At 40.1% G+C, this 25294-nt stretch overlaps 1 protein-coding gene across 2 annotated transcripts; it reads left to right on the top strand.

Moving 5' to 3' along the window:
* The first annotated feature begins 1225 nt into the window (after positions 1-1225).
* Positions 1226-19864, top strand: sh3bp5lb (SH3-binding domain protein 5-like, b). Of its 2 annotated transcripts, XM_038285898.1 has the most exons (7): positions 1226-2032; positions 2087-2125; positions 2280-2342; positions 9593-9721; positions 13451-13612; positions 16390-16563; positions 18976-19864. In XM_038285898.1, the coding sequence occupies exons 1-7, from the start codon at positions 1739-1741 to the stop codon at positions 19519-19521; spliced, it is 1407 nt and encodes a 468-aa protein (XP_038141826.1). In that variant the 5' UTR covers positions 1226-1738; the 3' UTR covers positions 19522-19864. The 2 variants fall into 2 exon arrangements, with proteins under 2 accessions (XP_038141826.1, XP_038141825.1); XM_038285897.1 differs by having other exon boundaries at positions 1227-2125; positions 18976-19863.
* The last annotated feature ends 5430 nt before the right edge of the window (positions 19865-25294 follow it).

The following is a 25294-nucleotide window of genomic DNA, read 5'->3' as shown; positions in this document are numbered from 1 at the left end:
CTACGTCTTGAAACAAACCTCTAAACCAGGGCTCACCAAAGCACTGCCCGCTGGCACCAATGGGCCCCTAAGGACCACATGGGGGGCCCTCAGGATCTTCTGAAAACAGAGCAACTCACCAGTGGATTAAGTTTGGAAACTATATTAGATTCTGTTCTTTTTTAAGCATTTATAGAACATTTTATATCATATTTCATTGATATCATCTAAGCATTTATGGTGATTTCCAAATGACAATATGTAATAGAAAATTGGAAATTCAAAGAAACAAAGTTTATATCTATTTTGGATGAAGTTTACGTGGACACTGACTCCTCCAGCTCATAGTTCAGCATTGGTAGACCTTACTATGACTCAGTACCACTGATCTCTATTTATTCACTGGATTGCTGATTCCCCGAAAAAACTGAAGCCACCGGCCACCATACTGGTACTCCCCTCTCCCACGGAGGCGCAGTAAAAACGCCCTCATGTGTGGCATTTGGCTGCTAAAACCAGCAGTTTTCCAGCTGCAGGAAGACGTTCCACAGGTAATTTCCCAGTCAGTGGATGAACTAAGCAATAAATCCATCTATAGCCGATGGATCCTATAGTATAGTCTGCAGACTAACATTAGTCTGGCTTTCTCAGACTGACTAGAAGACATTGTCTGAGTTAGCCATTGACATTGGGTCTAATGTTAGAAAATAGAAAGTAGAGGAAATAGAAAGTCATTGTCAATGAAGTAATTCTTAAGCGGATGATGCTGTAGTTTTTGTTGTATTTCTCATTTGAAAAAGTCATGTGCTGAAATATATTGCATGTTATATTAAGGGGAAAAAAGCAAATCAAACATCTTTAAAGACAAATGCACAAAAGTATATGGCATCATGCATGCAACATCTGCAAATAGGAAAATACAGCATTAACAGACATGTACTTGTACTACTATCACCATAGCAATGTAACCAATACATGTACATATATTAATTATATTTTGAAGGATTTGTATAATATATTATAATACATGATGTATAGACTTAATTGACTTCATAATGACTATGCAATGTGATGGGCCTATTTTTCTATTATAAGTTACATTAATCTACAGATGCTATGAAACTGCCAGTGTGTATCAAAGTGATAAATTTATCTTTATTTTTTAAAAGTCTTAAGTCCCTTTGAAAATGAGAACATCTCTGTCGTTTGATGCTGTAGTGCACATATTGTTTAAATTGTGACCGGTCTAACTAGGGAGTACCAATATGGCGGCCAGTGGCTTCACTTCAAGCCCATGCTGCCAACGGGCAATCAGCAATCTGGTGAATAAATAGAGATCAGTGCTCAGTATCCATAAAGTAGCTCTCAGCATTGTAAAGGTTGGTGACTCCTGCTCTAAAGGATTAAAAAGTATAAATTGGAACCAAGTGGAAACAATTCATCACCTCCTCTGAGTGATCAGAGCCGCCCCCCATGTTGTTCTGCCCTGGGCAGTGAGCCATATGCTTCATTTTAAGCTCCCTTATATTCCCTATCTATAACAGAAAACTATAAATGAGTCTTCTGATTTTTTTTTTCTGTCACAGCATCATTAAACAATGATTTAATAGTTGATTTATTGTCCCCGCATCATTGTGTTGCTTCTAACTTCAATTTTATAACTTTATTTAAATTATTGGCTTCCGCAAAACGCGATGACAACAATTACAGATTATATATTATAACTTTTTGATCTGTTATCGCGTGAGAATGAGGAGAAATGAAGATGACAGACTGGGAAGAAGCAACACAAACATGGACGTATGCAAAGCACGGGGCCAGCCACGCGCCGCCGCTCGTGGAGGCTCCGATCTCGCGTGAAATTCTCCGAGATCCCAACCCGATCTTTAGCGGCGGTGAGGCCCGGGGTGATGGGAAGGGAAAGGTGAGCGCCGAGATGTTTCAGTCCGCTGCAGGGGGCGATCACAGCGGGGGGAGGAGGGCGGCTGAGGAGGAAGAGCCGCTGGATCCCGATCCGAAGGAAGAGCCGCTGGATCCCGATCCGAAGGAAGAGGCGCTGGATCCCGATCCGAAGGAAGAGGCGCTGGATCCCGATCCGAAGGAAGAGGCGAGCAAACATGAGGAGGAACTGGATCCCAGGATCCAGGTATGGAATCCTTTCTTTTGCTGCAGGTTAATGTTGAACAAAGTCCCTCCTTGTTTATAGATGCTGCAGCCTGCATGTCCTCAACCAGAGAGCTTTTAATTCATGGCTAATTTCTGTGTTTATCATTGAAGCACATCTCATTTTGTTTCCTCAGGAGGAGCTGGAGCGGCTGAACTTGGCCAGTGAGGAGATCAACAGACTGGAGCTGCAGCTGGATGTGAGGAAGCTTTCTTCTTACTCTCCCAGTTTAACCAGTAAGCTCTGGACCGGTGCTTTTCAGAAACTTTACAGGTTTAGGTAGTTTCTGTCACAGCTGCTTCCTTCCAGGGGGGCGGGGCTTAGCAGGCTGCACCTGGATCACCGACTTCCGGTGAAGCACATCCAGGGGAGCTGCTGCTGGTGGACCCAGTGGTACCATGTTTGGAGAAAACATGAATCACTGCATAGTTTCCTCTTATTTCTCTACTGGAGCTCATGTCAACAGGCTGCTGCTCCTTCCTGGAGGATAACCACCTGGGTTAGACCTTCAAACCCACTGGACCAGACCCCCAACACCTGCAATAATCCACTCCCTCCAAGTTCTATAAGAACATGTAACCGGATAGATCAGTTCCTGTGCCCATCTGTAGACCTCCATTCTCAGTAATCTAACCCAGGGCCGGAGCTAGATGGGGGGCCATGGCCACCCTTAGCCAATCATTGGCTACCTGTGCATTTTTTCCTTCTAAAGCCAGGCATACACTGTACAATTTTTTGCCCTTTTTTGGCCGACTTTCCAGTCCTGCAAGAATTTTTCGATAGGGCGTTCAGCCTGATCATGCGTGGTGTAGTGTACAGGGGGTAACTAGGGGCGATCAGCCTCTCACGACCACCTGCCCATCAGGAATCAGGAGAAAATCAAACATGTTTGAAATTCAGTCAGCCGACATAAGGTGGGAAAACAAAGACTCTTCTTCTTCTTCCTCTCAGATGAAAACCCAGCAGCATGTCGGGGGGGGGGGGGGGCAATGAGTGAAATGGAGTTCTTTCTGTCAAACTGACAGACCGTAGTAGCCACGTTAGCTCAGCCATGTCTTTGTCCAAATACGTCGTCTCCTTTTCTTTTTAGGGCTTTCAGCACAAAATTGAACAAATTACCAAGGCAGCGCGTTTCACTCTAGTGAGCTTCATATTCCTCTTCTGGCCGCTTGGCCTCCAGATAGACGAGTCTGAGTAGCGCCATCTCACTGCGGACCTGAGTCCGACGTGGTTTTTAGACGTACAGTTTGAGCAGGTAGATCGCATCAGAGCGTCAGGTCGCACTGTGTGAGAACAAACATGATGAGCTGTGAGCTGTACGAGGAAATCCTGTGGTTTCCTCGTACAGTGCGAGCTGTAGCTGCGTGCAACGATTGAAAAAAACTCGCACAGTGTATGACCGGCTTAATACAGACCGTGGCAGCTGTAATACTGCTTTATTTAACATTAATATTTTTCATATATTAACAATTACTTGACCACAAAAACACCGTAGTTAATTATGCACATCAGTATACTAACATTAAAGATGATAAATACAGAATTCCTGCTCTTTTCAGAACTAGATTATGAGAAAATTATGTCTCTGCAAGTCATCTAAGAGTCTTCAGTGAAATGGGAGATAAATAACTATTTTAATAATAACTTAAAGCTACAGTGTGTAACTTTTAGCGACATCTAGCGGTCAGACTGTAGACTGCAGCAACATGAACATCTCCCCCCACCGCTTCTCCCCCCCAACAGTACGGCGAGCGTTACGGGTCAAAATGTCTTCCACGACGTCCGCATCACCTACCTTCTAAAGTGATGAGGTTTGTTTACATAGATCATTTTAATACTGCCATCTATTGTTCAGTACCGTCTCAGTTCATCTCTCTCAACTTGCCGTAGTTACTTTCGAGCGTAATGGGCGATCTCGCAATCGCTAGTTTGTTGCCTCTGCGCTGCCGTAGCGCAAAGATGTCTGCCTCCATGGCTGCGAGACCCGCTCCTATGTAATTATAAATAACGAATTCTAAGGCAACGCAAATATTAAGGTTAAGAGGCTGAGCTCGTAGATGATGATAAATAACATAGCTATGTATAATATATTACATTTCTGACTGTATATCCCTGTAACTATTACACACTGTAGCTTTAATAATCCATTTAATGTAGATACTACATGTAAATATCAGTCGGGGCTTTCAAAACCTTCACTACTGGCCTAAAATAAATCAGAAACGATGACCTGCTTTCACAACCTAAACTTTAATTTTATTCTTTCCACTTGTATTAATTTATTTCAAGCAATCCGTTCTCCTAATGTTGTAGCGTTTCTATTGGCTTCACTGCTCCCATTAAAATGATGTGCTTTCTATATTTTTATTCCTATCAGATTTCAGCCTTAGTCAATCAAATCTGCCCATAGCTTAATACACCTAACTGGTGTACCTTAATAATGTTAGCAAGGAACGTTTTCTTCAACCAATCAGATTTCAGATTTGCCCCACAGGGCCAGCTGGAGGGCCCACCCCTTACGCTAGCATTTTCTGTCCCCTGATTGGTCAGTGAGGGCAAAATGTTTACAGCTAAGATCAGCTAGCGACAATTTGTATTTTAGATTTGCTTCTGTTCAAAGTTTTTCTGGCTTCAATGGCTGATAATGGAGATATTAAGATTCTGCACAAAGACAGAAGGATGGATTTTATAAATAAATAATCAGCATCTCTGGTGTGTGATATAATTTATAATAATCCTTTATGCTCCATTTTATCTGGTAATTAGATGCATATTGAATCTGAACTGCTATTGATGGTGTAAATGTTGCAAAGCTGTGGTTATATAGTATTTAATTCAATTCAGTTTATTTCTATAGCGCCAATTCACATCTTGTCATCTCAAGGCTCTTTCCAGTTCAACCAGATCATCCAGTCAGATTCATTCAAAGTTTTCTATCTAAAGAAAACCAGTTGATTGCATCGACTCATTGACTCTTCAGCAATCCCTCACACTAAGCATGCTTGTAGCAACAGTGGAGAAGAAAAACTCCCTTTCAACAGTGAAAAAAGAAAACGCATGTTTTCTTTCACGCTTCTTGCTGCCCTGTTGGCCATTTGCCATGAACCGCTTGATTGTGCGATGATCCCGCTTCAAAAGCTTGGATGTTTCCAAACTGCTTCTCCCTTCTGAAAGACATCTGACCATTTTTGACTTTTCACAGTCTGGCAAATCTCTTTTCTGACCCATTTTGCCAAAGGAAAGGAAGTTGCCTAATAATTAAGCACACCTTGGCTCTGTTCGAAAACCTAGGACGGGTCCTCCAAGGACGCGGCCTATCTAGACTGGATCCTTCGAAGTCCTTGAAAATAAGGAGACCGGAAGAGTTTAGGCTGTGAATTCGACCAGGTCTACCCTTTGGCGGGTTTTACCGCCGTATGCTCTGTTGCTTAGCAACCGTGAACGTTGACACACAAAGCAGGAAAAGAATGAATACAGAAGTTTTCAAAACTGTTTATTTATTTCTTTTTTATTGTGAAGTGAACAAAGACTACACTCACAAGAATCCAGAGTGGAATAAAGGTTCCAACCACCGGGAGCAGGAACAAATCAAATCAAATGTAATGATAGAAACCTTAGTCAGTTAAATAACCTGCTGCTGTCATTCTGCACATCTCTGATGCTGCTGCTATTTTCAAATATCCATTACTGTAAAAATGTCCATAGCTGCATATTGGTTATTTATTCCCCAGTTTTATATTGTTAAAACACTTTACAGTATTTTATTGTTTATATTATAACTCTTCCCTATTATGTTATTCTTATACATTTTTCTAAGGTCCTCATTTGTGTGACCATTTTCAATAATCTTTCTGCTGCTGTAAATTTTCCCATTGTGGGACAATAAAGGGATTTTCTATTCTATTCTATAAAAGGGGTAGAAATACAGGTGCTGGTCATAAAATTAGAATATCATGAAAAAGTAGATTGATTTCAGTAATTCCATTTAAAAAGTGAAACTTGTATATTATATTCATACATTACATACAAACTCATATATTTCAGATGTTTATTTTGTTTAATTTTGATGATTACAAATGACAACAAATGAAAATCTCAAATTCATCATATCAGAAAATTAGAATATTGTGAAAAGGTTCAAAATTGATGGCCCCTGGTGCCACACTCTAATCAGCTAATTAACTCAAACCACCTGCAAAAGCCTTTAAATGGTCTTTCAGTCTAGTTCTATAGGCTACACAATCATGGGGAAGACTGCTGACTTGACAGTTGTCCAAAAGACGACCATCGACACCTTGCACAAGGAGGGCAAGACACAAAAGGTCATCGCTAAAGAGGCTGGCTGTTCACAGAGCTCAGTGTCCAAGCACATTAATAGAGAGGCGAAGGGAAGGAAAAGATGTGGTCGAAAAAAGTGTACAAGCAAGAGAGATAACCGCACCCTGGAGAGGATTGTGAAACAAAACCCCTTCAAAAATGTGGGGGAGATTCACAAAGAGTGGACTGCAGCTGGAGTGAGTGCTTCAAGAACCACCACACACAGACGTATGAAAGACATGGGTTTCTGCTGTCGCATTCCTTGTGTCAAGCCACTCTTGAACCACAGACAGCGTCAGAAGCGTCTTGCCTGGGCTAAAGAGAAACAGGACTGGACTGCTAGTGAGTGGTCCAAAGCCATGTTCTCTGATGAAAGTAAATTTTGCATTTCCTTTGGAAATCAAGGTCCCAGAGTCTGGAGGAAAAGAAGAGAGGCACTTCATCCACGTTGCTTGAAGTCCAGTGTAAAGTTTCCACAGTCAGTGATGGTTTGGGGTGCCATGTCATCTGCTGGTGTTGGTCCATTGTGTTTTCTGAGGTCCAGGGTCAACGCAGCCACATACCAGGAAGTTTTAGAGCACTTCATGCTTCCTGCAGCTGACCAACTTTTTGGAGATGCAGATTTCATTTTCCAACAGGACTTGGCACCTGCACACAGTGCCAAAGCTACCAGTACCTGGTTGAAGGACCATGGTATCCCTGTTCTTAATTGGCCAGCAAACTCTCCTGACCTTAACCCCATAGAAAATCTATGGGGTATTGTGAAGAAGAAGATGCAATACACCAGACCCAACAATTCAGAAGAGCTAAAAGCCACTATTAGAGCAACCTGGGCTATCATAACACCTGAGCAGTGCCACAGACTGATCGACTCCATGCCACGCCGCATTGCTGCAGTAATACAGGCCAAAGGAGGCCCAACTAAATACTGAGTGCTGTACATGCTCATACTTTTCATGTTCATACTTTTCAGTTGGCCAACATTTCTATAAATCCTTTGTTTTTATTGGTCTTCAGTAATATTCTAATTTTCTGATATGATGAATTTGAGATTTTCATTTGTTGTCATTTGTAATCATCAAAATTAAACAAAATAAACATCTGAAATATATGAGTTTGTATGTAATGTATGAATATAATATACAAGTTTCACTTTTTAAATGGAATTACTGAAATCAATCTACTTTTTCATGATATTCTAATTTTATGACCAGCACCTGTATATAAGTAAATCTAAACAATATGTTTACAAAAAATATATCAGCAAAATCTCTAAAATTCAACAACAAAAAATACAAAGTTAAGCATATTGTGCAAAACAACAATAAAAAGATAAAAATCCTATCAGATTTATAGTCCCCACCCTGCAAATATATTAGAATCTGTCCTTAAATTACAGCCAAACCCATTTACACAGTAACAGATTAAAACCTTTAGATAAATCAAACATTACCGCCACATATCTGACTCAATAACCATTAAAACAACTATTTTCATTCATTTCAGACGGAACTATTCACAGAGTTGTATTATATTAAACTGAACTTCCAATTTTCACCACTGTTCGGCGCCAAGTAACCTTTCCTCTGATCACGGCTTGCTTGGTCTCGCAATGAATCCTGGGATATCCAAGAATGCCGAGGATACATCAGACCCGTCCTTCAAATCGGGCAAAAAGAAGGACGCATTTTAAGGCCGCATAACGAGGACTCTTGGAATCCGACCAGACCTCGGCGCCGCGCTATGACGTAATCAGCCTTCGAATCCGGTCTTCTAAGGATGCGTCCTAGGTTTTCGAACAGAGCCCTTATATAGGGTGTTGATGTCATTAGGCCACACCCCTTCTCTTTACAGAGATTAACACCACCTGATTTACTTAATTGGTAGTTGGCTTTGAAGCCTGTACAGCTTGGAGTAGAACATGTATGAAAAGGATGATGTGGTCGAAACACTCATTAGCCTAATAATTCTGCACACAGTGTATACATATATATATATATATATATATATATATATATATATATATATATACACAGTTCAAATATATATATATATATATATACACACTGTATATATATATATATATATATATACACAGTTCAAATATATATATATATATATATACACTGTATATATATATATATGTATATATACACATATATATACACGGTTCAAATATATATATATATATATATACACTGTGTATATATATATATATATATATATATATATATATATATATATATATATATATTTGAACCTCAAGAGATAAGAAGGAGACTAATTTTAGGGGTGCCCACTGAAGGCCTATGTACTGTATGCACTGCCCGCTACTGTAAATATAAATTTTATATATATTTTGGTAAAAGTAGGTAAGTAATGACAGTGGATAAGATGTTTGCCTCAGAACTCAAACTTGAAACTATTTTGTCCACTGCACCTTTAATTTAGACTGCATGGATGTTTAAAATATGCTTCTGTTTGTTAGCAAAGACTGTAGGAAAGTATAGTTTGTCTTTATTTAGAAAATATGGATGTTTTGCTCGTTAATTTTCCTGTTGGAACAGTGTAGACTGACCCTGAGGTTCTGATGTCTATCCGGCGTTTGGCCGTCTCTCAGTGTAGACTGCTTATTGCCTGGCCACCTTTATTAAAATGTTCCGGCTACGCCTCTGATCTAAGCTCACTCTTTAGAAGCAGCCTAAAAAGAACAACAGAAAATGTTGATCTAATTAATGACGGTCCAAATTTTTCTGGATAAACAACTGAGGGTTTAACTGTGAAATATGGATCTGTTTTTTTTATCCCCTCTATATTTGAGTGGAGCTTAAAATCTGTTACCTTATGCTGCAAAGCAACTGTTGAAAATACTTCTCTTCATCTTTACACTGCATTATTCTTTTCTACATGTTTCTACATGTCTTTTCTGGTCAGAAAAAAGTTTCAGAAAAGTTTCAGAAAAATCAGGTTTTAATATCTGAATGATTTAATCCACATATTAAATTTTTTTAACTGAGAGAAAAAGCAAACAAAAACAACTGAAACCAGAGAACATGGAGGTCTTTGGTTCCTTCTGTCATAGATCTGCGCTGCCACAGCTCGGCTCACCGGTTTTATTGTGTTTCCCCTCAGGATGCCCGATCCAGCTACCGGAAAGTTCTGACTGACTCAGCCAGGAAGCTCAACGCTCAGGCCTCTCAGCTCGGCGCCTGCATAGACAAAGCAAGGCCCTACTATGAAGCCCGCAGACTCGCTAAAGAGGTGAAAACGCAGTAAAGCCATTCTCTAAAAACGCTGCTGATGATGATCCGGTTCTATATGGCTGAACAGCCCACTGTCCTCAGTCAGCTTTAGCATTTCAGCCATTAAAGGGAGATTATGCAAACCTCACCCAACTGGCTAGATGGGGGTTTACAAGGTGGTTTTAATAGTCAGGTGGTTCCTGAGGGCCAAAATATATTCTGATCTCCCTGAAGCAGAGCTGGCCTCCCTCCCAGCTGAAGATAAGCTACTGTTTCCCACAAAGATGGCTGCTGCTATCACAGAAACTTCCCTCCACTCCATAGCGAGTAGAGTCATGCAGCCACTTCTGGAAAGACGGTAGTGAAACAGTTTCAGTCCAAAAACTGTTGCCTTAATAATTTGAACAAGAAGAAGTGAAGAAACTAAAACAGAGAACATCTAGAAGAGATTTAATGCAGAAAAACAGAGGGTTGAGTTGGGAAGTAGAGCAGTTATTCATTAGTAACGCCAAGGGAAATTAGAGTTATATAAAATGATATATAGAACTGGCCAATAAAAGAATACTAGTATATATTAGGGTATTATACAGAAGAGGATTAGGGCCACTAAAAAAAAAAAAGTTAACTGATTTTTAAATTTTATTTCAGTTTAGTATGGGTAAAAAAGTCAGAATTCTGACTTTAATCTCAGAATTTTGTTTTGTTTCTCAGAATTCTGACTTTAATCTCAGAATTTTGTTTTGTTTCTCAGAATTCTGACTTTAATCTCAGAATTTTGTTTTGTTTCTCAGAATTCTGACTTTAATCTCAGAATTTTGTTTTGTTTCTCAGAATTCTGACTTTTTTCTCAGAATTCTGACTTTAATCTAAGAATTCTGACTTTTTTTATTGTCAGAATTCAGTCAGAATTCTGAGGAAAAAAGTCAGAATTCTGACTTTTTTTATTGTCAGAATTCAGTCAGAATTCTGAGGAAAAAAGTCAGAATTCTGACTTTTTTTCCGATACTAAACTGAAATAAAATTAAAAAATCAGTTAAAGCTACAGTGTGTAACTTTCAGCGACATCTAGCGGTCAGACTGCAGACCGCAGCAACATGAACATCTCCCCCCCACCGCTTCTCCCCCCCAACAGTATGGCGAGCGTTATGGGACAGAATGTCTTCCACGACGTCCGCATCACCTACCTTCTCAAGTGATGAGGTTTGTTTACATAGATAATTTTACAGATAGTATTTCATTAGTCTGTGTAGGGTATAGATTTCATGTAGACTTAAGATAATAAATATACCCGTTATTTTTTCTACATCATTGTGACGTTTTGGCGATCTCACAATCGCTAGTTTGTTGGCTCTGCGCTGCCGTAGCGCAAAGATGTCTGCCTCCATGGCTGCCAGACCCGCTCCTATGTAATTATAAATAACGAATTCTAAGGCAACGCAAATACAGGTGCTGGTCATAAAATTAGAATATCATGAAAAAGTAGATTGATTTCAGTAATTCCATTTAAAAAGGGAAACTTGTATATTATATTCATACATTACATACAAACTCATATATTTCAGATGTTTATTTTGTTTAATTTTGATGATTACAAATGACAACAAATGAAAATCTCAAATTCATCATATCAGAAAATTAGAATATTACTGAAGACCAATAAAAACAAAGGATTTATAGAAATGTTGGCCAACTGAAAAGTATGAACATGAAAAGTATGAGCATGTACAGCACTCAGTATTTAGTTGGGCCTCCTTTGGCCTGTATTACTGCAGCAATGCGGCGTGGCATGGAGTCGATCAGTCTGTGGCACTGCTCAGGTGTTATGATAGCCCAGGTTGCTCTAATAGTGGCTTTTAGCTCTTCTGAATTGTTGGGTCTGGTGTATTGCATCTTCTTCTTCACAATACCCCATAGATTTTCTATGGGGTTAAGGTCAGGAGAGTTTGCTGGCCAATTAAGAACAGGGATACCATGGTCCTTCAACCAGGTACTGGTAGCTTTGGCACTGTGTGCAGGTGCCAAGTCCTGTTGGAAAATGAAATCTGCATCTCCAAAAAGTTGGTCAGCTGCAGGAAGCATGAAGTGCTCTAAAACTTCCTGGTATGTGGCTGCGTTGACCCTGGACCTCAGAAAACACAATGGACCAACACCAGCAGATGACATGGCACCCCAAACCATCACTGACTGTGGAAACTTTACACTGGACTTCAAGCAACGTGGATGAAGTGCCTCTCTTCTTTTCCTCCAGACTCTGGGACCTTGATTTCCAAAGGAAATGCAAAATTTACTTTCATCAGAGAACATGACTTTGGACCACTCACCAGCAGTCCAGTCCTGTTTCTCTTTAGCCCAGGCAAGACGCTTCTGACGCTGTCTGTGGTTCAAGAGTGGCTTGACACAAGGAATGCGACAGCAGAAACCCATGTCTTTCATACGTCTGTGTGTGGTGGTTCTTGAAGCACTCACTCCAGCTGCAGTCCACTCTTTGTGAATCTCCCCCACATTTTTGAATGGGTTTTGTTTCACAATCCTCTCCAGGGTGCGGTTATCTCTCTTGCTTGTACACTTTTTTCGACCACATCTTTTCCTTCCCTTCGCCTCTCTATTAATGTGCTTGGACACTGAGCTCTGTGAACAGCCAGCCTCTTTAGCGATGACCTTTTGTGTCTTGCCCTCCTTGTGCAAGGTGTCGATGGTCGTCTTTTGGACAACTGTCAAGTCAGCAGTCTTCCCCATGATTGTGTAGTCTATAGAACTAGACTGAAAGACCATTTAAAGGCTTTTGCAGGTGGTTTGAGTTAATTAGCTGATTAGAGTGTGGCACCAGGGGCCATCAATTTTGAACCTTTTCACAATATTCTAATTTTCTGATATGATGAATTTGAGATTTTCATTTGTTGTCATTTGTAATCATCAAAATTAAACAAAATAAACATCTGAAATATATGAGTTTGTATGTAATGTATGAATATAATATACAAGTTTCACTTTTTAAATGGAATTACTGAAATCAATATACTTTTTCATGATATTCTAATTTTATGACCAGCACCTGTATTAAGGTTAAGAGGCTGAGCTCGTAGATGATGATAAATAACATAGTTATGTATAATATATTACATTTCTGACTGAATATCCCTGTAATTATTACACACTGTAGCTTTAACTTTTTTTTTTTTTTTTCAGTGGCCCCAATCCTCTTCCGTATATTAGGGCCAGGCTAGAAATCTTTTCTTCTTGCTAAATAAGAGAATAAAGTCTTAACATTATGAGAACAATGTTCTTACATTATAAAGTCGCAATATTACAAGAATAAAGTCATAATATTAGGAAAATAAAGTTCTAATTTATGACAACTCTTTTAAGAAGCAATGCTTTCCCTAAAATGAGGAATGTCGATTATCTTGTAAAGTTATACTTTGGCATCGGTTTTACAAATAAGGAAATATTAAGTCTTTTAGGACACCAGCATCAAATTATTATCAGTATCAGAACTTTGCAACGATTGTGCAAAGGACTATGAACCCCAAGCTTTCTTTCTGAAACGGGTTGTGGTATGATGACTTAATTCTCTTAATTTTATTACTTTATTTTCATAATATTAGGTCTTTATTCTGATAGGGGTGTCTGCCCAGCTGACCAGAAACGTCCTCTCCAGTGTTAAAAATAAATACAGCCGCTTATGGCATGACGTTTATTCTATTATTGCAGAACGTTGTGTGATTAGGCGCAATGTTTGTCCCCAAAGGCCCAACAGGAAACGCAGAGGGCGGCGCTGAGGTATGAGAGGGCTGTGTCCATGCACACCGCTGCCAGAGAGATGGTGTATGTGGCAGAGCAGGGACTGCTGGCCGACAAGAGCAACCAGGACCCCACATGGCAGGAGATGCTCAACCACTCAACCACCAAGGTAGCAGCTCCGCCTCTGCAGCGTCTCTGTCCCCATCTGTTTGGGGGTTAACACTCTGTACTCATAGACGCCCACTTTATGAAGTCTCATTAACTTGATCAATAGTTTTCCAGGTTTGTTGAGGTTTACCTTAGATCTACAGCTATTTTTTTTTTCAGTTCACGTCTTTCCATCTGAACCACATGGCAGACTGGACGACTTAAGGTTACCAAAGCATCAAGCTTCTTAAACACCACCTTTTTAGTGCAATATCCTGAATGAGTTACTTAATATCTCATCTATCCTTAGGAATAGAAAAACATCTGAGGTGACTCCAATTTCCTGTTCATCAGAATTACTTCATTAATCCTTTGCAGGAAAGTCTTTTCTTGCAATGCAACCGTTTACAGAAGAGAAAAAATAAGACAGCAGTAAGTTTAAGAATAAAATAAGATAAGGATAAGGATAAAATGAGATAAGAGACATTTAAGAATAAAATAAGATAAGAATAAAAAAAAATAAGATTAGGATTATAATAATAATAATAATAATACATTTTATTTGAAAGCGCCTTATCACAACACCCAAGGACACTGTACAGGCAGATAAAAACATTAAAAACAGGGAGCTAAAAAGTACAAGCATAAGATGCCACAGAAAACAAAACAGCAGAAAGTAAAATAAAACCAAAGGAAGAAAAGGAAGAGAACAATATTGAAGTGATGCGTAGGAACTAGATGGGATAGGACTGTCTGAACAGGAAAGTTTTGAGTCTGGATTTGAAAAGAGGGAAGGAGTCCAGAGTACGGAGAACCGGAGGGAGGGAGTTCCAGAGGTGGGGAGCAGAGCGACTAAATGCCCGGTTCCCCATTGTGACCAGACGGGCCGAGGGAACGGAGAGCTGGAAGGAGTGGGAGGATCTTAGGGAGCGGGTGGGAGTTTTAACGTGAAGGAGATCTGAGATGTAAGATGGAGCCAAGCTGTGAAGGGCCTTGAATGTAGTTAGGAGGTGTTTGAAGATGATTCTTTGTTTGATGGGGAGCCAGTGGAGTTGTTGCAGGATGGGAGTGATATGATGAGAAATGGGGGTCCGAGTGATCAGGCGTGCTGCAGAGTTTTGGAGGAGCTGTAGTTTCTGGAGGGACTTGTTTGGAAGGCCAAAAAGAAGTGAGTTACAGTAATCGATGCGTGAAGTGATGAGACTGTGAACAAGAATGGCGGTAGTTTGGGGAGTGAGGGAGGGACGGAGACGAGAGATGTTACGCAGATGGAAGTAGGCAGACCGGGTGATGTTGTTAATGTGGGACTGGAAGGAGAGGGTGCTGTCGAGGACGACACCCAGACTCTTAACCTGAGGGGAGGGGAGGACAGTTGAATCATTGATGGTAATCGAGAAGTTATTAGCTTTGGAGAGAGTGTGAGGTGTGCCTATTAGGAGGACTTCGGTTTTAGAGCTATTCAATTTGAGGAAGTTGGATGAGAACCAAGAATGGATTTCTTGGAGACAGAGGGTGAGGGAGATTGGTGGGAGTGAGGCAGATGGCTGAGTAGAAAGGTAGAGCTGGGTGTCGTCCGCGTAGCAGTGGAATTTGATATGATGCTTACGGAGGATGTAGCCAAGAGGGAGGATGTAGATAATAAACAGGAGGGGCCCCAGGACAGAACCTTGGGGCACACCAGCAGAAACAGGGAAGTTTAGAATAAAATAAGATGTTTAAGAATAAAATAAGATAAGGTTAAGAATAAAATAAGATAAGGTTAAGAACAAAATAAGATGTTTAAGAATAAAATAAGATAAGGTTAAGAATAAAATAAGATAAGGTTAAGAACAAAATAAGATGTTTAAGGATAGAATAATATAAGATAAGAATAAAATAAGATAAGATAAGTATGAGAATAAAATAAGATAAGGTTAACAACAAAATGAGATAAGGATAAGAATAAAATAATATAAGGATAACAATAATATAAGATAAGGTTAAGAATAAAATAAGATAAGGTTAAGAATAAGATAAGGATAAGAATAAAATAAGATAAGGATAAGAATAAAATAAGATAAGGATAAGAATAAAATAAGATAAGGTTAAGAATAAGATATGGTAAGGATAACAATAATATAAGATAAGGTTAAGAATAAAATAAGAATAAGATAAGGATAAGAATAAAATAAGATAAGGTTAAGAATAAGATAAGGATAAGAATAAAATAAGATAAGGTTAAGAATAAGATATGGTAAGGATAACAATAATATAAGATAAGGTTAAGAATAAAATAAGAATAAGATAAGGATAAGAATAAAATAAGATAAGGTTAAGAATAAGATAAGGATAAGAATAAAATAAGATAAGGTTAAGAATAAGATAAGGATAAGAATAAAATAAGATAAGGTTAAGAATAAGATAAGGATAAGAATAAAATAGGATAAGGTTAAGAATAAGATAATGATAAGAATAAGATAAGGTTAACAACAAAATAGGATAAGGGTAAGAATAAAATAAGAGAAGGTTAACAACAAAATAAGATAAGGATAAGAATAAGATAAGGATCACAGAATATACAATCAACAGTATTCACAATTTCCTATGCTTTCCAATAGTGAAATGAATAAGTAATGAAATGGAATGACTTTCATTTTTGGAACAAAAGCAAACTGTGAGGATATGCCGGGCTGCTGCTGCTGCTGCTGCTGCGGTGCCTAGGTTTTAATTTGAACCTGGTTTATTGAAAGGAATGAGATGTTGATGTTTGTACTTGACCTGAGCCGTGCAGCGCTCAGCTGAGCTCCCTCTGCTTCTCAGGTGAATGAGGCAGAGGAGGAGCGGCTTCGCAGCGAGCGGGAGCATCAGCGAGTCACTCAGCTCTGTCAGGATGCAGAAACCCGAGTTCAGACCCTGCAGAAGACCCTGAGGAAGGTCATCCTGAAGTCTAAGTCCTACTTTGAGCTGAAGGCTCAGTTCAATCACATTCTGGAGGTAAGTTAACAGTGAAATCTGTCCCGGCTTTACAGCTCAGGGGATGTTTTCTCTGACTTGACTGTTTTTCAAAGTCTGTATTTTAGCACATTCTAAAGTCAAAGGTCTTCAACTTGGGGATCACAGCTCCCCTGGTGGGTCTCATAGGTCCTGCAGGGGGGTCGTATCATCAGCCCCTCAACCACGATATGATCTTCAATTCAATTAAGTTTCTAAAACGCCAATTCACAGCTTTTCATCTCAAGGCATTTTATAGAGACAATTCAACCAGATCATCCAGTCAGATTGGCTCAAAGTTTTCTATCTAAGTAAAACCAGCTGATTGCATCGACTCATTGACCCTTTAGCAATTCCTCAGACAAAGCCTGCTTGTAGCGACAGTGGAGAGGAAAATATCCCTTATAACAGGAAGAAACCTCCAGTATAACCAGGCTCAGTGTGAGCGGCCATCTGCTGAGGCTCACTGGGGTTCAAGGAGACAGAAGCAGACATAGAAAATGAAGCATAGAAACAAAAGGCAACTGTCAACCAGCTCCACAGGCGGCCCCGTCCAGGAAACACACAGCCAGGCAGACGAGCTCCGAGCCAGCTCCCATGTCAGAGGATGAAGAGAGCACAGTCAGAGAAACAGGACTACACAAAGGTGTTGGTGGCAGCAGCACAGCTGATATTTCTCTCCAGGATGGAGTCACAGCCAAACAGGAACAGACCAGATGAAGCTACTATGAGAAAAAGCAGAGAGAGCAGAACGTTGAACTAACAGATTCTGCAGAGTGGGAGAATAGAGATAGAATGAAGCAGAGTGATGAAAAAGGGGTCCCTATGTCCTCCAGCAGTCTAAGCCTATAGCAGCACAAATGCAGAAAATAGCTCAGGAAAACCTATTTTGATTCGGTATAAGAACGGTAGAACCACAGTGTGGCCAAGGTAGAGTGATTGTTAACAACTTTATTAGCAGCTCTCAATTGGCTGATACTAGCCCTTGACCCAAAACAGCAATACCCCTCATGGGGTCCGGGCATTGGGCCCCACATGGAGCAGTCAGTCCCCACAACATGCTGTTTTCCAGAAAGTGGGTGCCATAATATATTACATACAAGAATACACACAGACCCCACACCCGCAAAAAAAGTTTAAATGATTAATTTATCTTCCAAACGTACTTCAGACATTGCTTTAATGACCCAAAAGCTTTCCCATCGAAAAGTTATGCCGACACTAGGGCTAAAACAGTTAATTAATCTTGATTAATCAATTATTGAAGTAATCAACTAATTCTGGGATTGATGGATCAAGCTGACAGAATGACCCTTTTAAAGCAGTAATTATACCAAAACTGTGAAAACAAATATATAAACATTTTGATTTTAAGATAAAGTATGTTCTATCCAGAACTCTACATGTAGAAAAGTTTAGTTTCAGTTGGTTTAATTCTGTATAAAATCATCTTTAAGAAAGCTTTGGCTATCCATTTATTAAGCCATTACTTGAAAAAATAATCAATAGATCAGACAATAATAAAATAATTGTAAGTAGCAGCTGTAGTCTGCACATAAACACACAAAAAGATTTGCACATCTGAGTCTGCCTGTCTCTGTTTAACATTCAGGGTTGAAGCATAAGCTCCGCCCCCACTGACCCACCACTGACATTCGAACCCCTCTGACTCTGAGCCCGGTTTCAGCTGTTGGTGGTTTTGCTGCCCCTTCATGTGGAAACTCTCTGAAGCACGGGAGATCCTCCCAAAGAGAGCTTCTTCTTCTTCTTCATCCTATTTGAGGAGATGTTTTCCTCTCCACCTTCTCCTCGTGCTTCTCCAGGAGTGAATCCTGTATAGTCGGTGACTTTAAGAAGTCTGACAGTTTAACCCAGTGTGTTTGTGTAATGAGTTCAGTTGAACTCGATAAAGCACCTTCAGATGACATGTCGTCATGCAGAAATAAACTGAATTGGAGGGAATTTCAATGTAACGCTATCGTAAAGCTATCAGACATTCAGGATCTTTTGGTGCTATTCCTACTTGCTTTAGGAAATGTTCATCTTTTCATATGAAAACAAAGCACTTTCATATCTGAAATACAAAAAAAATGAAAGTTATCTGAACTAAGCAAAGGAGGAAAACGTGGTTCTCTTTTGGAACAGGGAAAAAACAAAAAGCAGTTTTAGAAAAATTTTAAGCCGATATCAGGTTTTAACTGCTGTCAGTTCATCAACAGGAGGAGCAGCTAAAAAAAAAGTATACCTGAACTTTTCCTTAAGCTTCTTTCTAATTTCACTTAATTTTTATTTGTTTTTTTCAAAGGTTTTGTTGTTCTTGTGGAAAATAAAGTTTCAATTAAATGTCACACATTTGCACTTGACTTTTGCCAGATGTTTGGGATGAACTGATGTGAGCTTCCTTTTTGTTTTCAGGAACATAAGGCACAAGTGATGCAACTTGAAGAGGAAGTGGTAAAAGTAAAGACACGGTACTCGCTGGCGCTGAGGAACCTGGAGCAGATCAGTGAGCAGATCCACGCTCAGAGGGGGCGGAACGTGGCCAGCAGGGGGCGACTTTCAGTCGAGGGCCGCAGCTCCCCTGTGGGAGCCGAGTCTGAGGTTAAAGGCGCCACAGGGTTTCCCTCCAGTTCCTGTGTGGAAGTCAGTGGAGTAGAAAGTGACTGGGCAGATGGGGAAAAAACACGGCTGTGGGTGGAAAGGCACAGAAAGAGCGGCTGGGGCCAGAGGGAGTCATGCGAGGCTGAGCAGGCGGCCTCAGATTCCATCACCAGCCTGCAGACCATCGCCTCAGACCTGGAGAAATGTGACTCAGTGGAGCACCTGTTCAACCTGAGCGATGGTGGCAGTGTGCTGAGTGAAGATGCTGCCTACGGCAACAGCCTGGTCAGCAAGGAAGTGGAGACTCCGCAGCAGCAGAAGATCCTAGTTAAACAGCATCAGAGGAGCGTTAGTCTGTGAGCAGCAGACTCTCTGATTACTGCATGAGGGAGAACATGGAGATGAACTGGCTGATCCTGATTCCCTCCATGTTCACACCTCATGGCTGCAGGAAGCAGTTTGCAGCATCTGGTACAGATCAGCGCATACAAGCAGAGGAAACACTGTGGTTGATTTTCAGACTGAAAAAAACAAAGGAGAACTCTTTACTGAAAGGCATGTGATGGATATTATAAAGGCGCCACAATGGATAGAGCGCCAGGAAATAGGTGTTTTTTTTTTTAAACCTAAGAACTTTTACATATTGCAATAACATTTTATTGTTCAAATTTAGGTTTTAAAGGAAAAGTCCGGTCAGCAAGGAATAATCAATAGATCATTATTTATACATATGAATTTAGACTTAAAAATCAGTAAAAAAAATAAAAACATAATTTTCAATGCGATCACTGAGTCTGGGAGCGGCCATTTTTGCCCAAATATAGTAACCCCTCCCTCCTGCCATCTTCCAGCAGTGACGTCACGGAGCGGTAAGCCTAGCGCCATTCTCCCCGCTTTACAAGCTAAATCAATGGGAACTACTAGACACATCTGCAATCAACAACAATTATTGAAGATTTCCAGAGGACTTCACCATTGAAATTCACCAGAGCTATAGTGAAACTGACAATGCCCACGTGCATGGCAGCTGGATGCTGGAATACATCGGGTAAAAGTGGAAAAAAGAGTTATTCCACCTTTCTGATTCCTGATCCTCCACGGACGGGTTGGTCGTTGGATCGCCAACTTGAAGAGGGAGGATTTACCATCGAACTTCTGGCCAGAGAAAAAACCCGTAATATGTAGCCAACATTTGGAAGAAGAATGTTTTCAAGATGACTTGGATAATAGCGCGTTGTGACAAACACCAGATACAGCACTGGGACTTGATCAACAGCCGATACTGCACTGTGACGTCACTAACCAGTAGGTGGCAGTAGTGTTCTTTGACAAACATGGATGCCTCCAGTAAAGCACATTCAAATGAAAATTACTCTGAATTAAAAACACTGATCATTTATTGAACAGGATGGAATAATTTCATATTTGAAGTTCTTTCAGAAGTTTGAATTCAAAATATGACCGGACTTCTTCTTTAAAAATGTTCTCTTTAATAAAAGCAGGTCACCTCTTATAAGAGCAGCTATTTGTCCAAACATCCATCCATCTTCGTCATGCTTATCCCTGCTGGGCTGGCAAAAGGTGCTGGTGTCTATCTCCAGCTGTCAGTGGGTGAGAGGCGGGTCCACCTTGGACAGGTCGCCAGGTCATCGCAGGACAACACAGAGACAAACAGGAGAAACAAGCATTCACACTCACACCTAAGGAGACTTTAGAGAAGCCAGTTAACTTATTATTCATGTGTTTGGACTGTGGGAGGAAGCTAGAGTACCCAGAGAGAACCCACACATGCTCAGGGAGAACATGAAAACTCCATGCAGAAAGGCTGGGAATCAAACCTGAAACCTTCTTGCTCCAAGGCTCAGCTCATTTAATCGCTCACAGATTTCTTTATGAATCCAGTCATCACTGCTGTCTCTGTTCTTTCACATAAGTCTGCTTGTTATTTGCTCTGCATCTACATTGATGACCGAAGCTCCAGACAGCCTAACCCTAATCTGGGGAAGTTTGCTGATGACACAGTCCTGCTCTCTACATTTACAACACTTTGGTTTAATGCTCCTCTTGAACTTAATTCAAATGAGACAACAAATTAAAAACCTCTCTGGGACTTTGCATCTTATATCATGTCTTCTGAGTTGTCAATAAAGATCAATTGATTGATTGATGCTCATCTTTACATGTTTAACATTTAATGAAGGAATTTGTTGCGGAGGTCACCGTATCTTATCTGTTTCATGTTCTTTTCATCCACAGACGGTTCATTTTGTAGCAAACTTCCTCCTTTACAGCATTGTATGGATTTGTTGATATCTGTCTTCTGTTGTTTCTGTTCAGTTGCGCCTTTTGATTGATCCTTGGGAACAACTAAAGTCTTACTAAACAACAACCAATGGTTGCTCTGAGTGAGCATCAGCCTGTGATTTTTTTGCTGATAGAGAATCTTTACAAAATAGAACTAGCTCATTATTAATCATGGATGATAGAAATATAGCCTAACTAACAGAGAATGACACATTTTAAAGGTTAGTTGTAAAGGACCAAACTTAAATGACAACAAATGTGTTCTAAAATGGAAAAAAAAACACTTTTATTTAATAATGTCAAAAATAGTTAAAGGATTAAACTTCAATACAAAATAGCCTAAATAATAAATAACATGGATTTGGGCCCAACTCAACTGAGGTCGACTGAACAATAACTGACTGAAACAAAAAACTCGCCTACTGGTAAAGAACAGAGGCGACTTAGAGGTTGATTTCCTAAACTTGCCACATGAGGGAAGAGTAGTATAACGGAAAACAAATTTAAAAAATCCTTTAAAAGCTAAAACACACTAAACATACAAATCAACCCTTTAACTGAGCATACAGCATAAGTGAATATTAAGGTGACAAAATAGCAAGATTGACTTAAACAAAATCCCCCCCTCAGTTCTTTGGGAAAGTGGTATGTTCCTGGCTTCCACCAAGCGTGAGTTAAACCATTCAGACATTGTCATGATTTTATCCAAAGATCTGACCCACGTGCAGAAAACCAAACAGAGACCAGGGGAAGGTATAACAGGTTTATTGTGAGTTGGTAGAGAGGAGTCCAGTGCTGCTCTGAACACTGGCAAACCGGGACTGAAAAGTTAAAGGGAAGATTCTGCGGTTAGTTCAGGCTCAGTGGGAGATTTGTGTCTTTGATTTGAAAAAAGGGAATAACGGCAACAGGACTCACGTTTCCAGAAAAACGTCTTTCATTGAATCCAGTCGGTGTGGGTTGTTCCAGTATTAGACCTGTTCGTTGGAGGGCGGACAGGGTTTAACCAGGTTGAGGTGTTTCCTTGAGGAACGGAGGAGCTGACTGCCGCTTAGATTTCCTGCGGTACTTGAACGGTTTCTTGTGGAGATGAGTCCCCTGCTCAGAGAGAAGCCCTAACAATCCTTGGGGAAAAGGTTGATCCAAATAACCAGTTTGAATACTCAGCTCAGTTTGACTCTCAGAGAATCCTTCCAGGGGGGAGAAGGTCCAAAACATGCAGTTTGCAGGATTACTTCCTGCCGAGAGGCAAAGACAAAAAACACCAAGGTTAAGACTCAGGTGAAAAAAACTCAGTTTGACTCAGCAAAACTCAGCTTGGCTAGAGTACCCAAAACTGGCAAACGCTCTGGCGTCGAGGGTTGTGGCAGTCAGCAGCTTGAGAGTCCTCCGGTAATGAGCCAACCATCCGCAGGTGTGTGAGAAGGCCAACGAGAACCAGGCGCCACCTGGTGGTGGAGGAAAACAAAAAACACAGCCCACACAAACTGGATTCCTAACAGACACATTCATTAAAGTGTACACCCATTAGAAAATATATTGAATAACATAAACCAAAACTGGAGCTAAATACAAATTATTAAAAAAAATTACACAAAGACTCTATAGGGGTGGTAGAAGGATCCACCACATTAGGAAAGAAAAACACAGAAAGAGGTACAAAAAAAACACTGTGTTTATTAACAAATTGGCCTTGGTTTACAGGAAACTGGTAAAACTGGGAATTAGATTGTAGAAAACTCAGAGCAGGTAATAAAGTGCAAATAGTGATTAACTTTTGTGCAGATAACGAACATAATATAAAAAGACAGCTAATTAATGGTTAACAACAGTACAATGTATACAACAATAACAGGAAATGCATTAGAACAAATAGTTCTTATTCATATAAAGAACCTAACTTCCAGCATACTTAGATGACCTCATGGAACCTGTTGGAAGCAGCAAAGGTCATAAGATCATAAAAGTAGGAGGGAGGAAGCGTCTGTGGCTATGCTCGTTTGTGCACCTGGGGTCCAATAGTCTTTACTGAAGGAGCTAGATAAATTTAGCAATCTTAAATTTTATGAATGAATGGTAAACTCATGCAGTTAATTTATAGAGTATATGATCTCGCTCTCCAAATGGAATGAATGCTGGCGTACCATAAAGAATAAATGAGGAACAGTTTAGTTTGTGCCTTCAAGTCGTTGCCCATAAGAAGATTAGAAAGACATAACTTGGATATTACAAAACCGAATATCTTCAGAGCAGCTCCAAATGAGACAAAACTAATATGGGTGAGTAGAACATGATGTAATAACGTAAAATCAAGGGCCCAATGTAAAAACAAAAAAAACAAACCCTTTCTATACATTTTTAAATTGGAGAGAAAAAAAGGATTAAGAACTAAAATAGGCCCAATGCTATCATCTATAATCTAAGGTGTTGATGACAGCAGTACAGCTGATATTTCTTTCTATCTTGCTAACTGTCCTTGTTGTAATGCAAATAACCTGTGATATGACCAGCCTTACACGAGACTGAATAAATGCTGAAACAAACTGGCATCAGAACAAGAGCATTTTTTCCCAGCACCCTTTCATTACCTGCCTCTGCAACATCAGACCTTTTTGCAGGACTATATTGATAAGTCATATCTAAATCTTTTATTTAGGCAAACCTATTGACATACGGGTCCTAGTTCCTGACCTGAGAACAGGTCATAACCAAGATTTTCCAACAAGGCAAGGCAGAGCCTATTTATATTGTCCATTCACCAACAGACTCATTTATATTGCAAAGCTCACTGTGAGAAAGAAAGAACGACTTAGAGAATAGTTGTATTTTGTCTGTTCTCACCTTTTCATGTCATTCAACATTTCAGTTTAGAAAATGACAAACAGTATGATTTCAGTATACTTCAGTATACAAAGCAGGGCTGCAGTGGAGGAGAGATTGCGCTGAAGTGACTTGAGTTATATTTGCCCTGTAGTAAATAGGACAGATGGTCATTTTTGTATAATTATTGTTGCTTTCCCTCTCTACAGCGTTCCAGCTCATGCAGCTATTTTCTTTGTACAGATCAGTTATCGTCTGATCGCTGCGCTGGTGGCTCCGCTGTCTAAAATGATTCCAGTGTTGGCGACACTCATGACTTAGACCTAGTTATATTTAATACAAATATGATTTTTTTTCCCCCACCCTGCTCTCAGGTAAAACACTTGTCAACAGAGAGGCTTGAGCTAAAACTGAAACTGAAATTCATGAGTTGTGAAGTGTCAGGATTTGGTTGTGGTTTGAGGACCCAAATGCAGAGGCAGGGAGGCAGAGGTGAGTTTGTTGTAGATTTAACACTAAGGCCCCGTCCACACGAAGTCAAAACGAACACGAAACGCTAATATTTTCCAGAACGTTTGTCGTAAAGACAGAGACGTAAAATAAATGTGATCGTCCACACGAATGCATGAAAACGCTGCAAAATGTATGCCAGGCCTGTAAGTGGCGCTGTGGTGCCAAAGCAAAAATAAGCGACGAAATGTTGGGCATGCGCACTAATATTTATCATGGTTGCCCTGCGGGTCCATTTTCGTGGTTCAGTCAAATTCAGGTGCTGAACTATGTGGTCGATATTGCTCTGTTCTTCCTGGAGATATTCCAGAAGAAGAAGATTCTGTTATAAGCCCGACAGCAGGGTGAGTAGCATGAGCAGCAACCATTCAACACAGTACGGCGCCATTGTTGTTGTGATACTGTGTCGCGCATGCGTGTTTAGAGGCGACGCTATGACGCATGCGTGTAAAAAAAAAAATGCGGTTAGAGCTTAAAGATGGAAACGCGAAAACGGCGT

This window comes from Cyprinodon tularosa, unplaced genomic scaffold (genome assembly GCF_016077235.1).
Source record: "Cyprinodon tularosa strain WSP-4 unplaced genomic scaffold, ASM1607723v1 ctg217, whole genome shotgun sequence".
Taxonomy (NCBI): Eukaryota; Metazoa; Chordata; class Actinopteri; order Cyprinodontiformes; family Cyprinodontidae; genus Cyprinodon; species Cyprinodon tularosa.
This window is presented reverse-complemented; position numbering and strand designations above follow the sequence as displayed.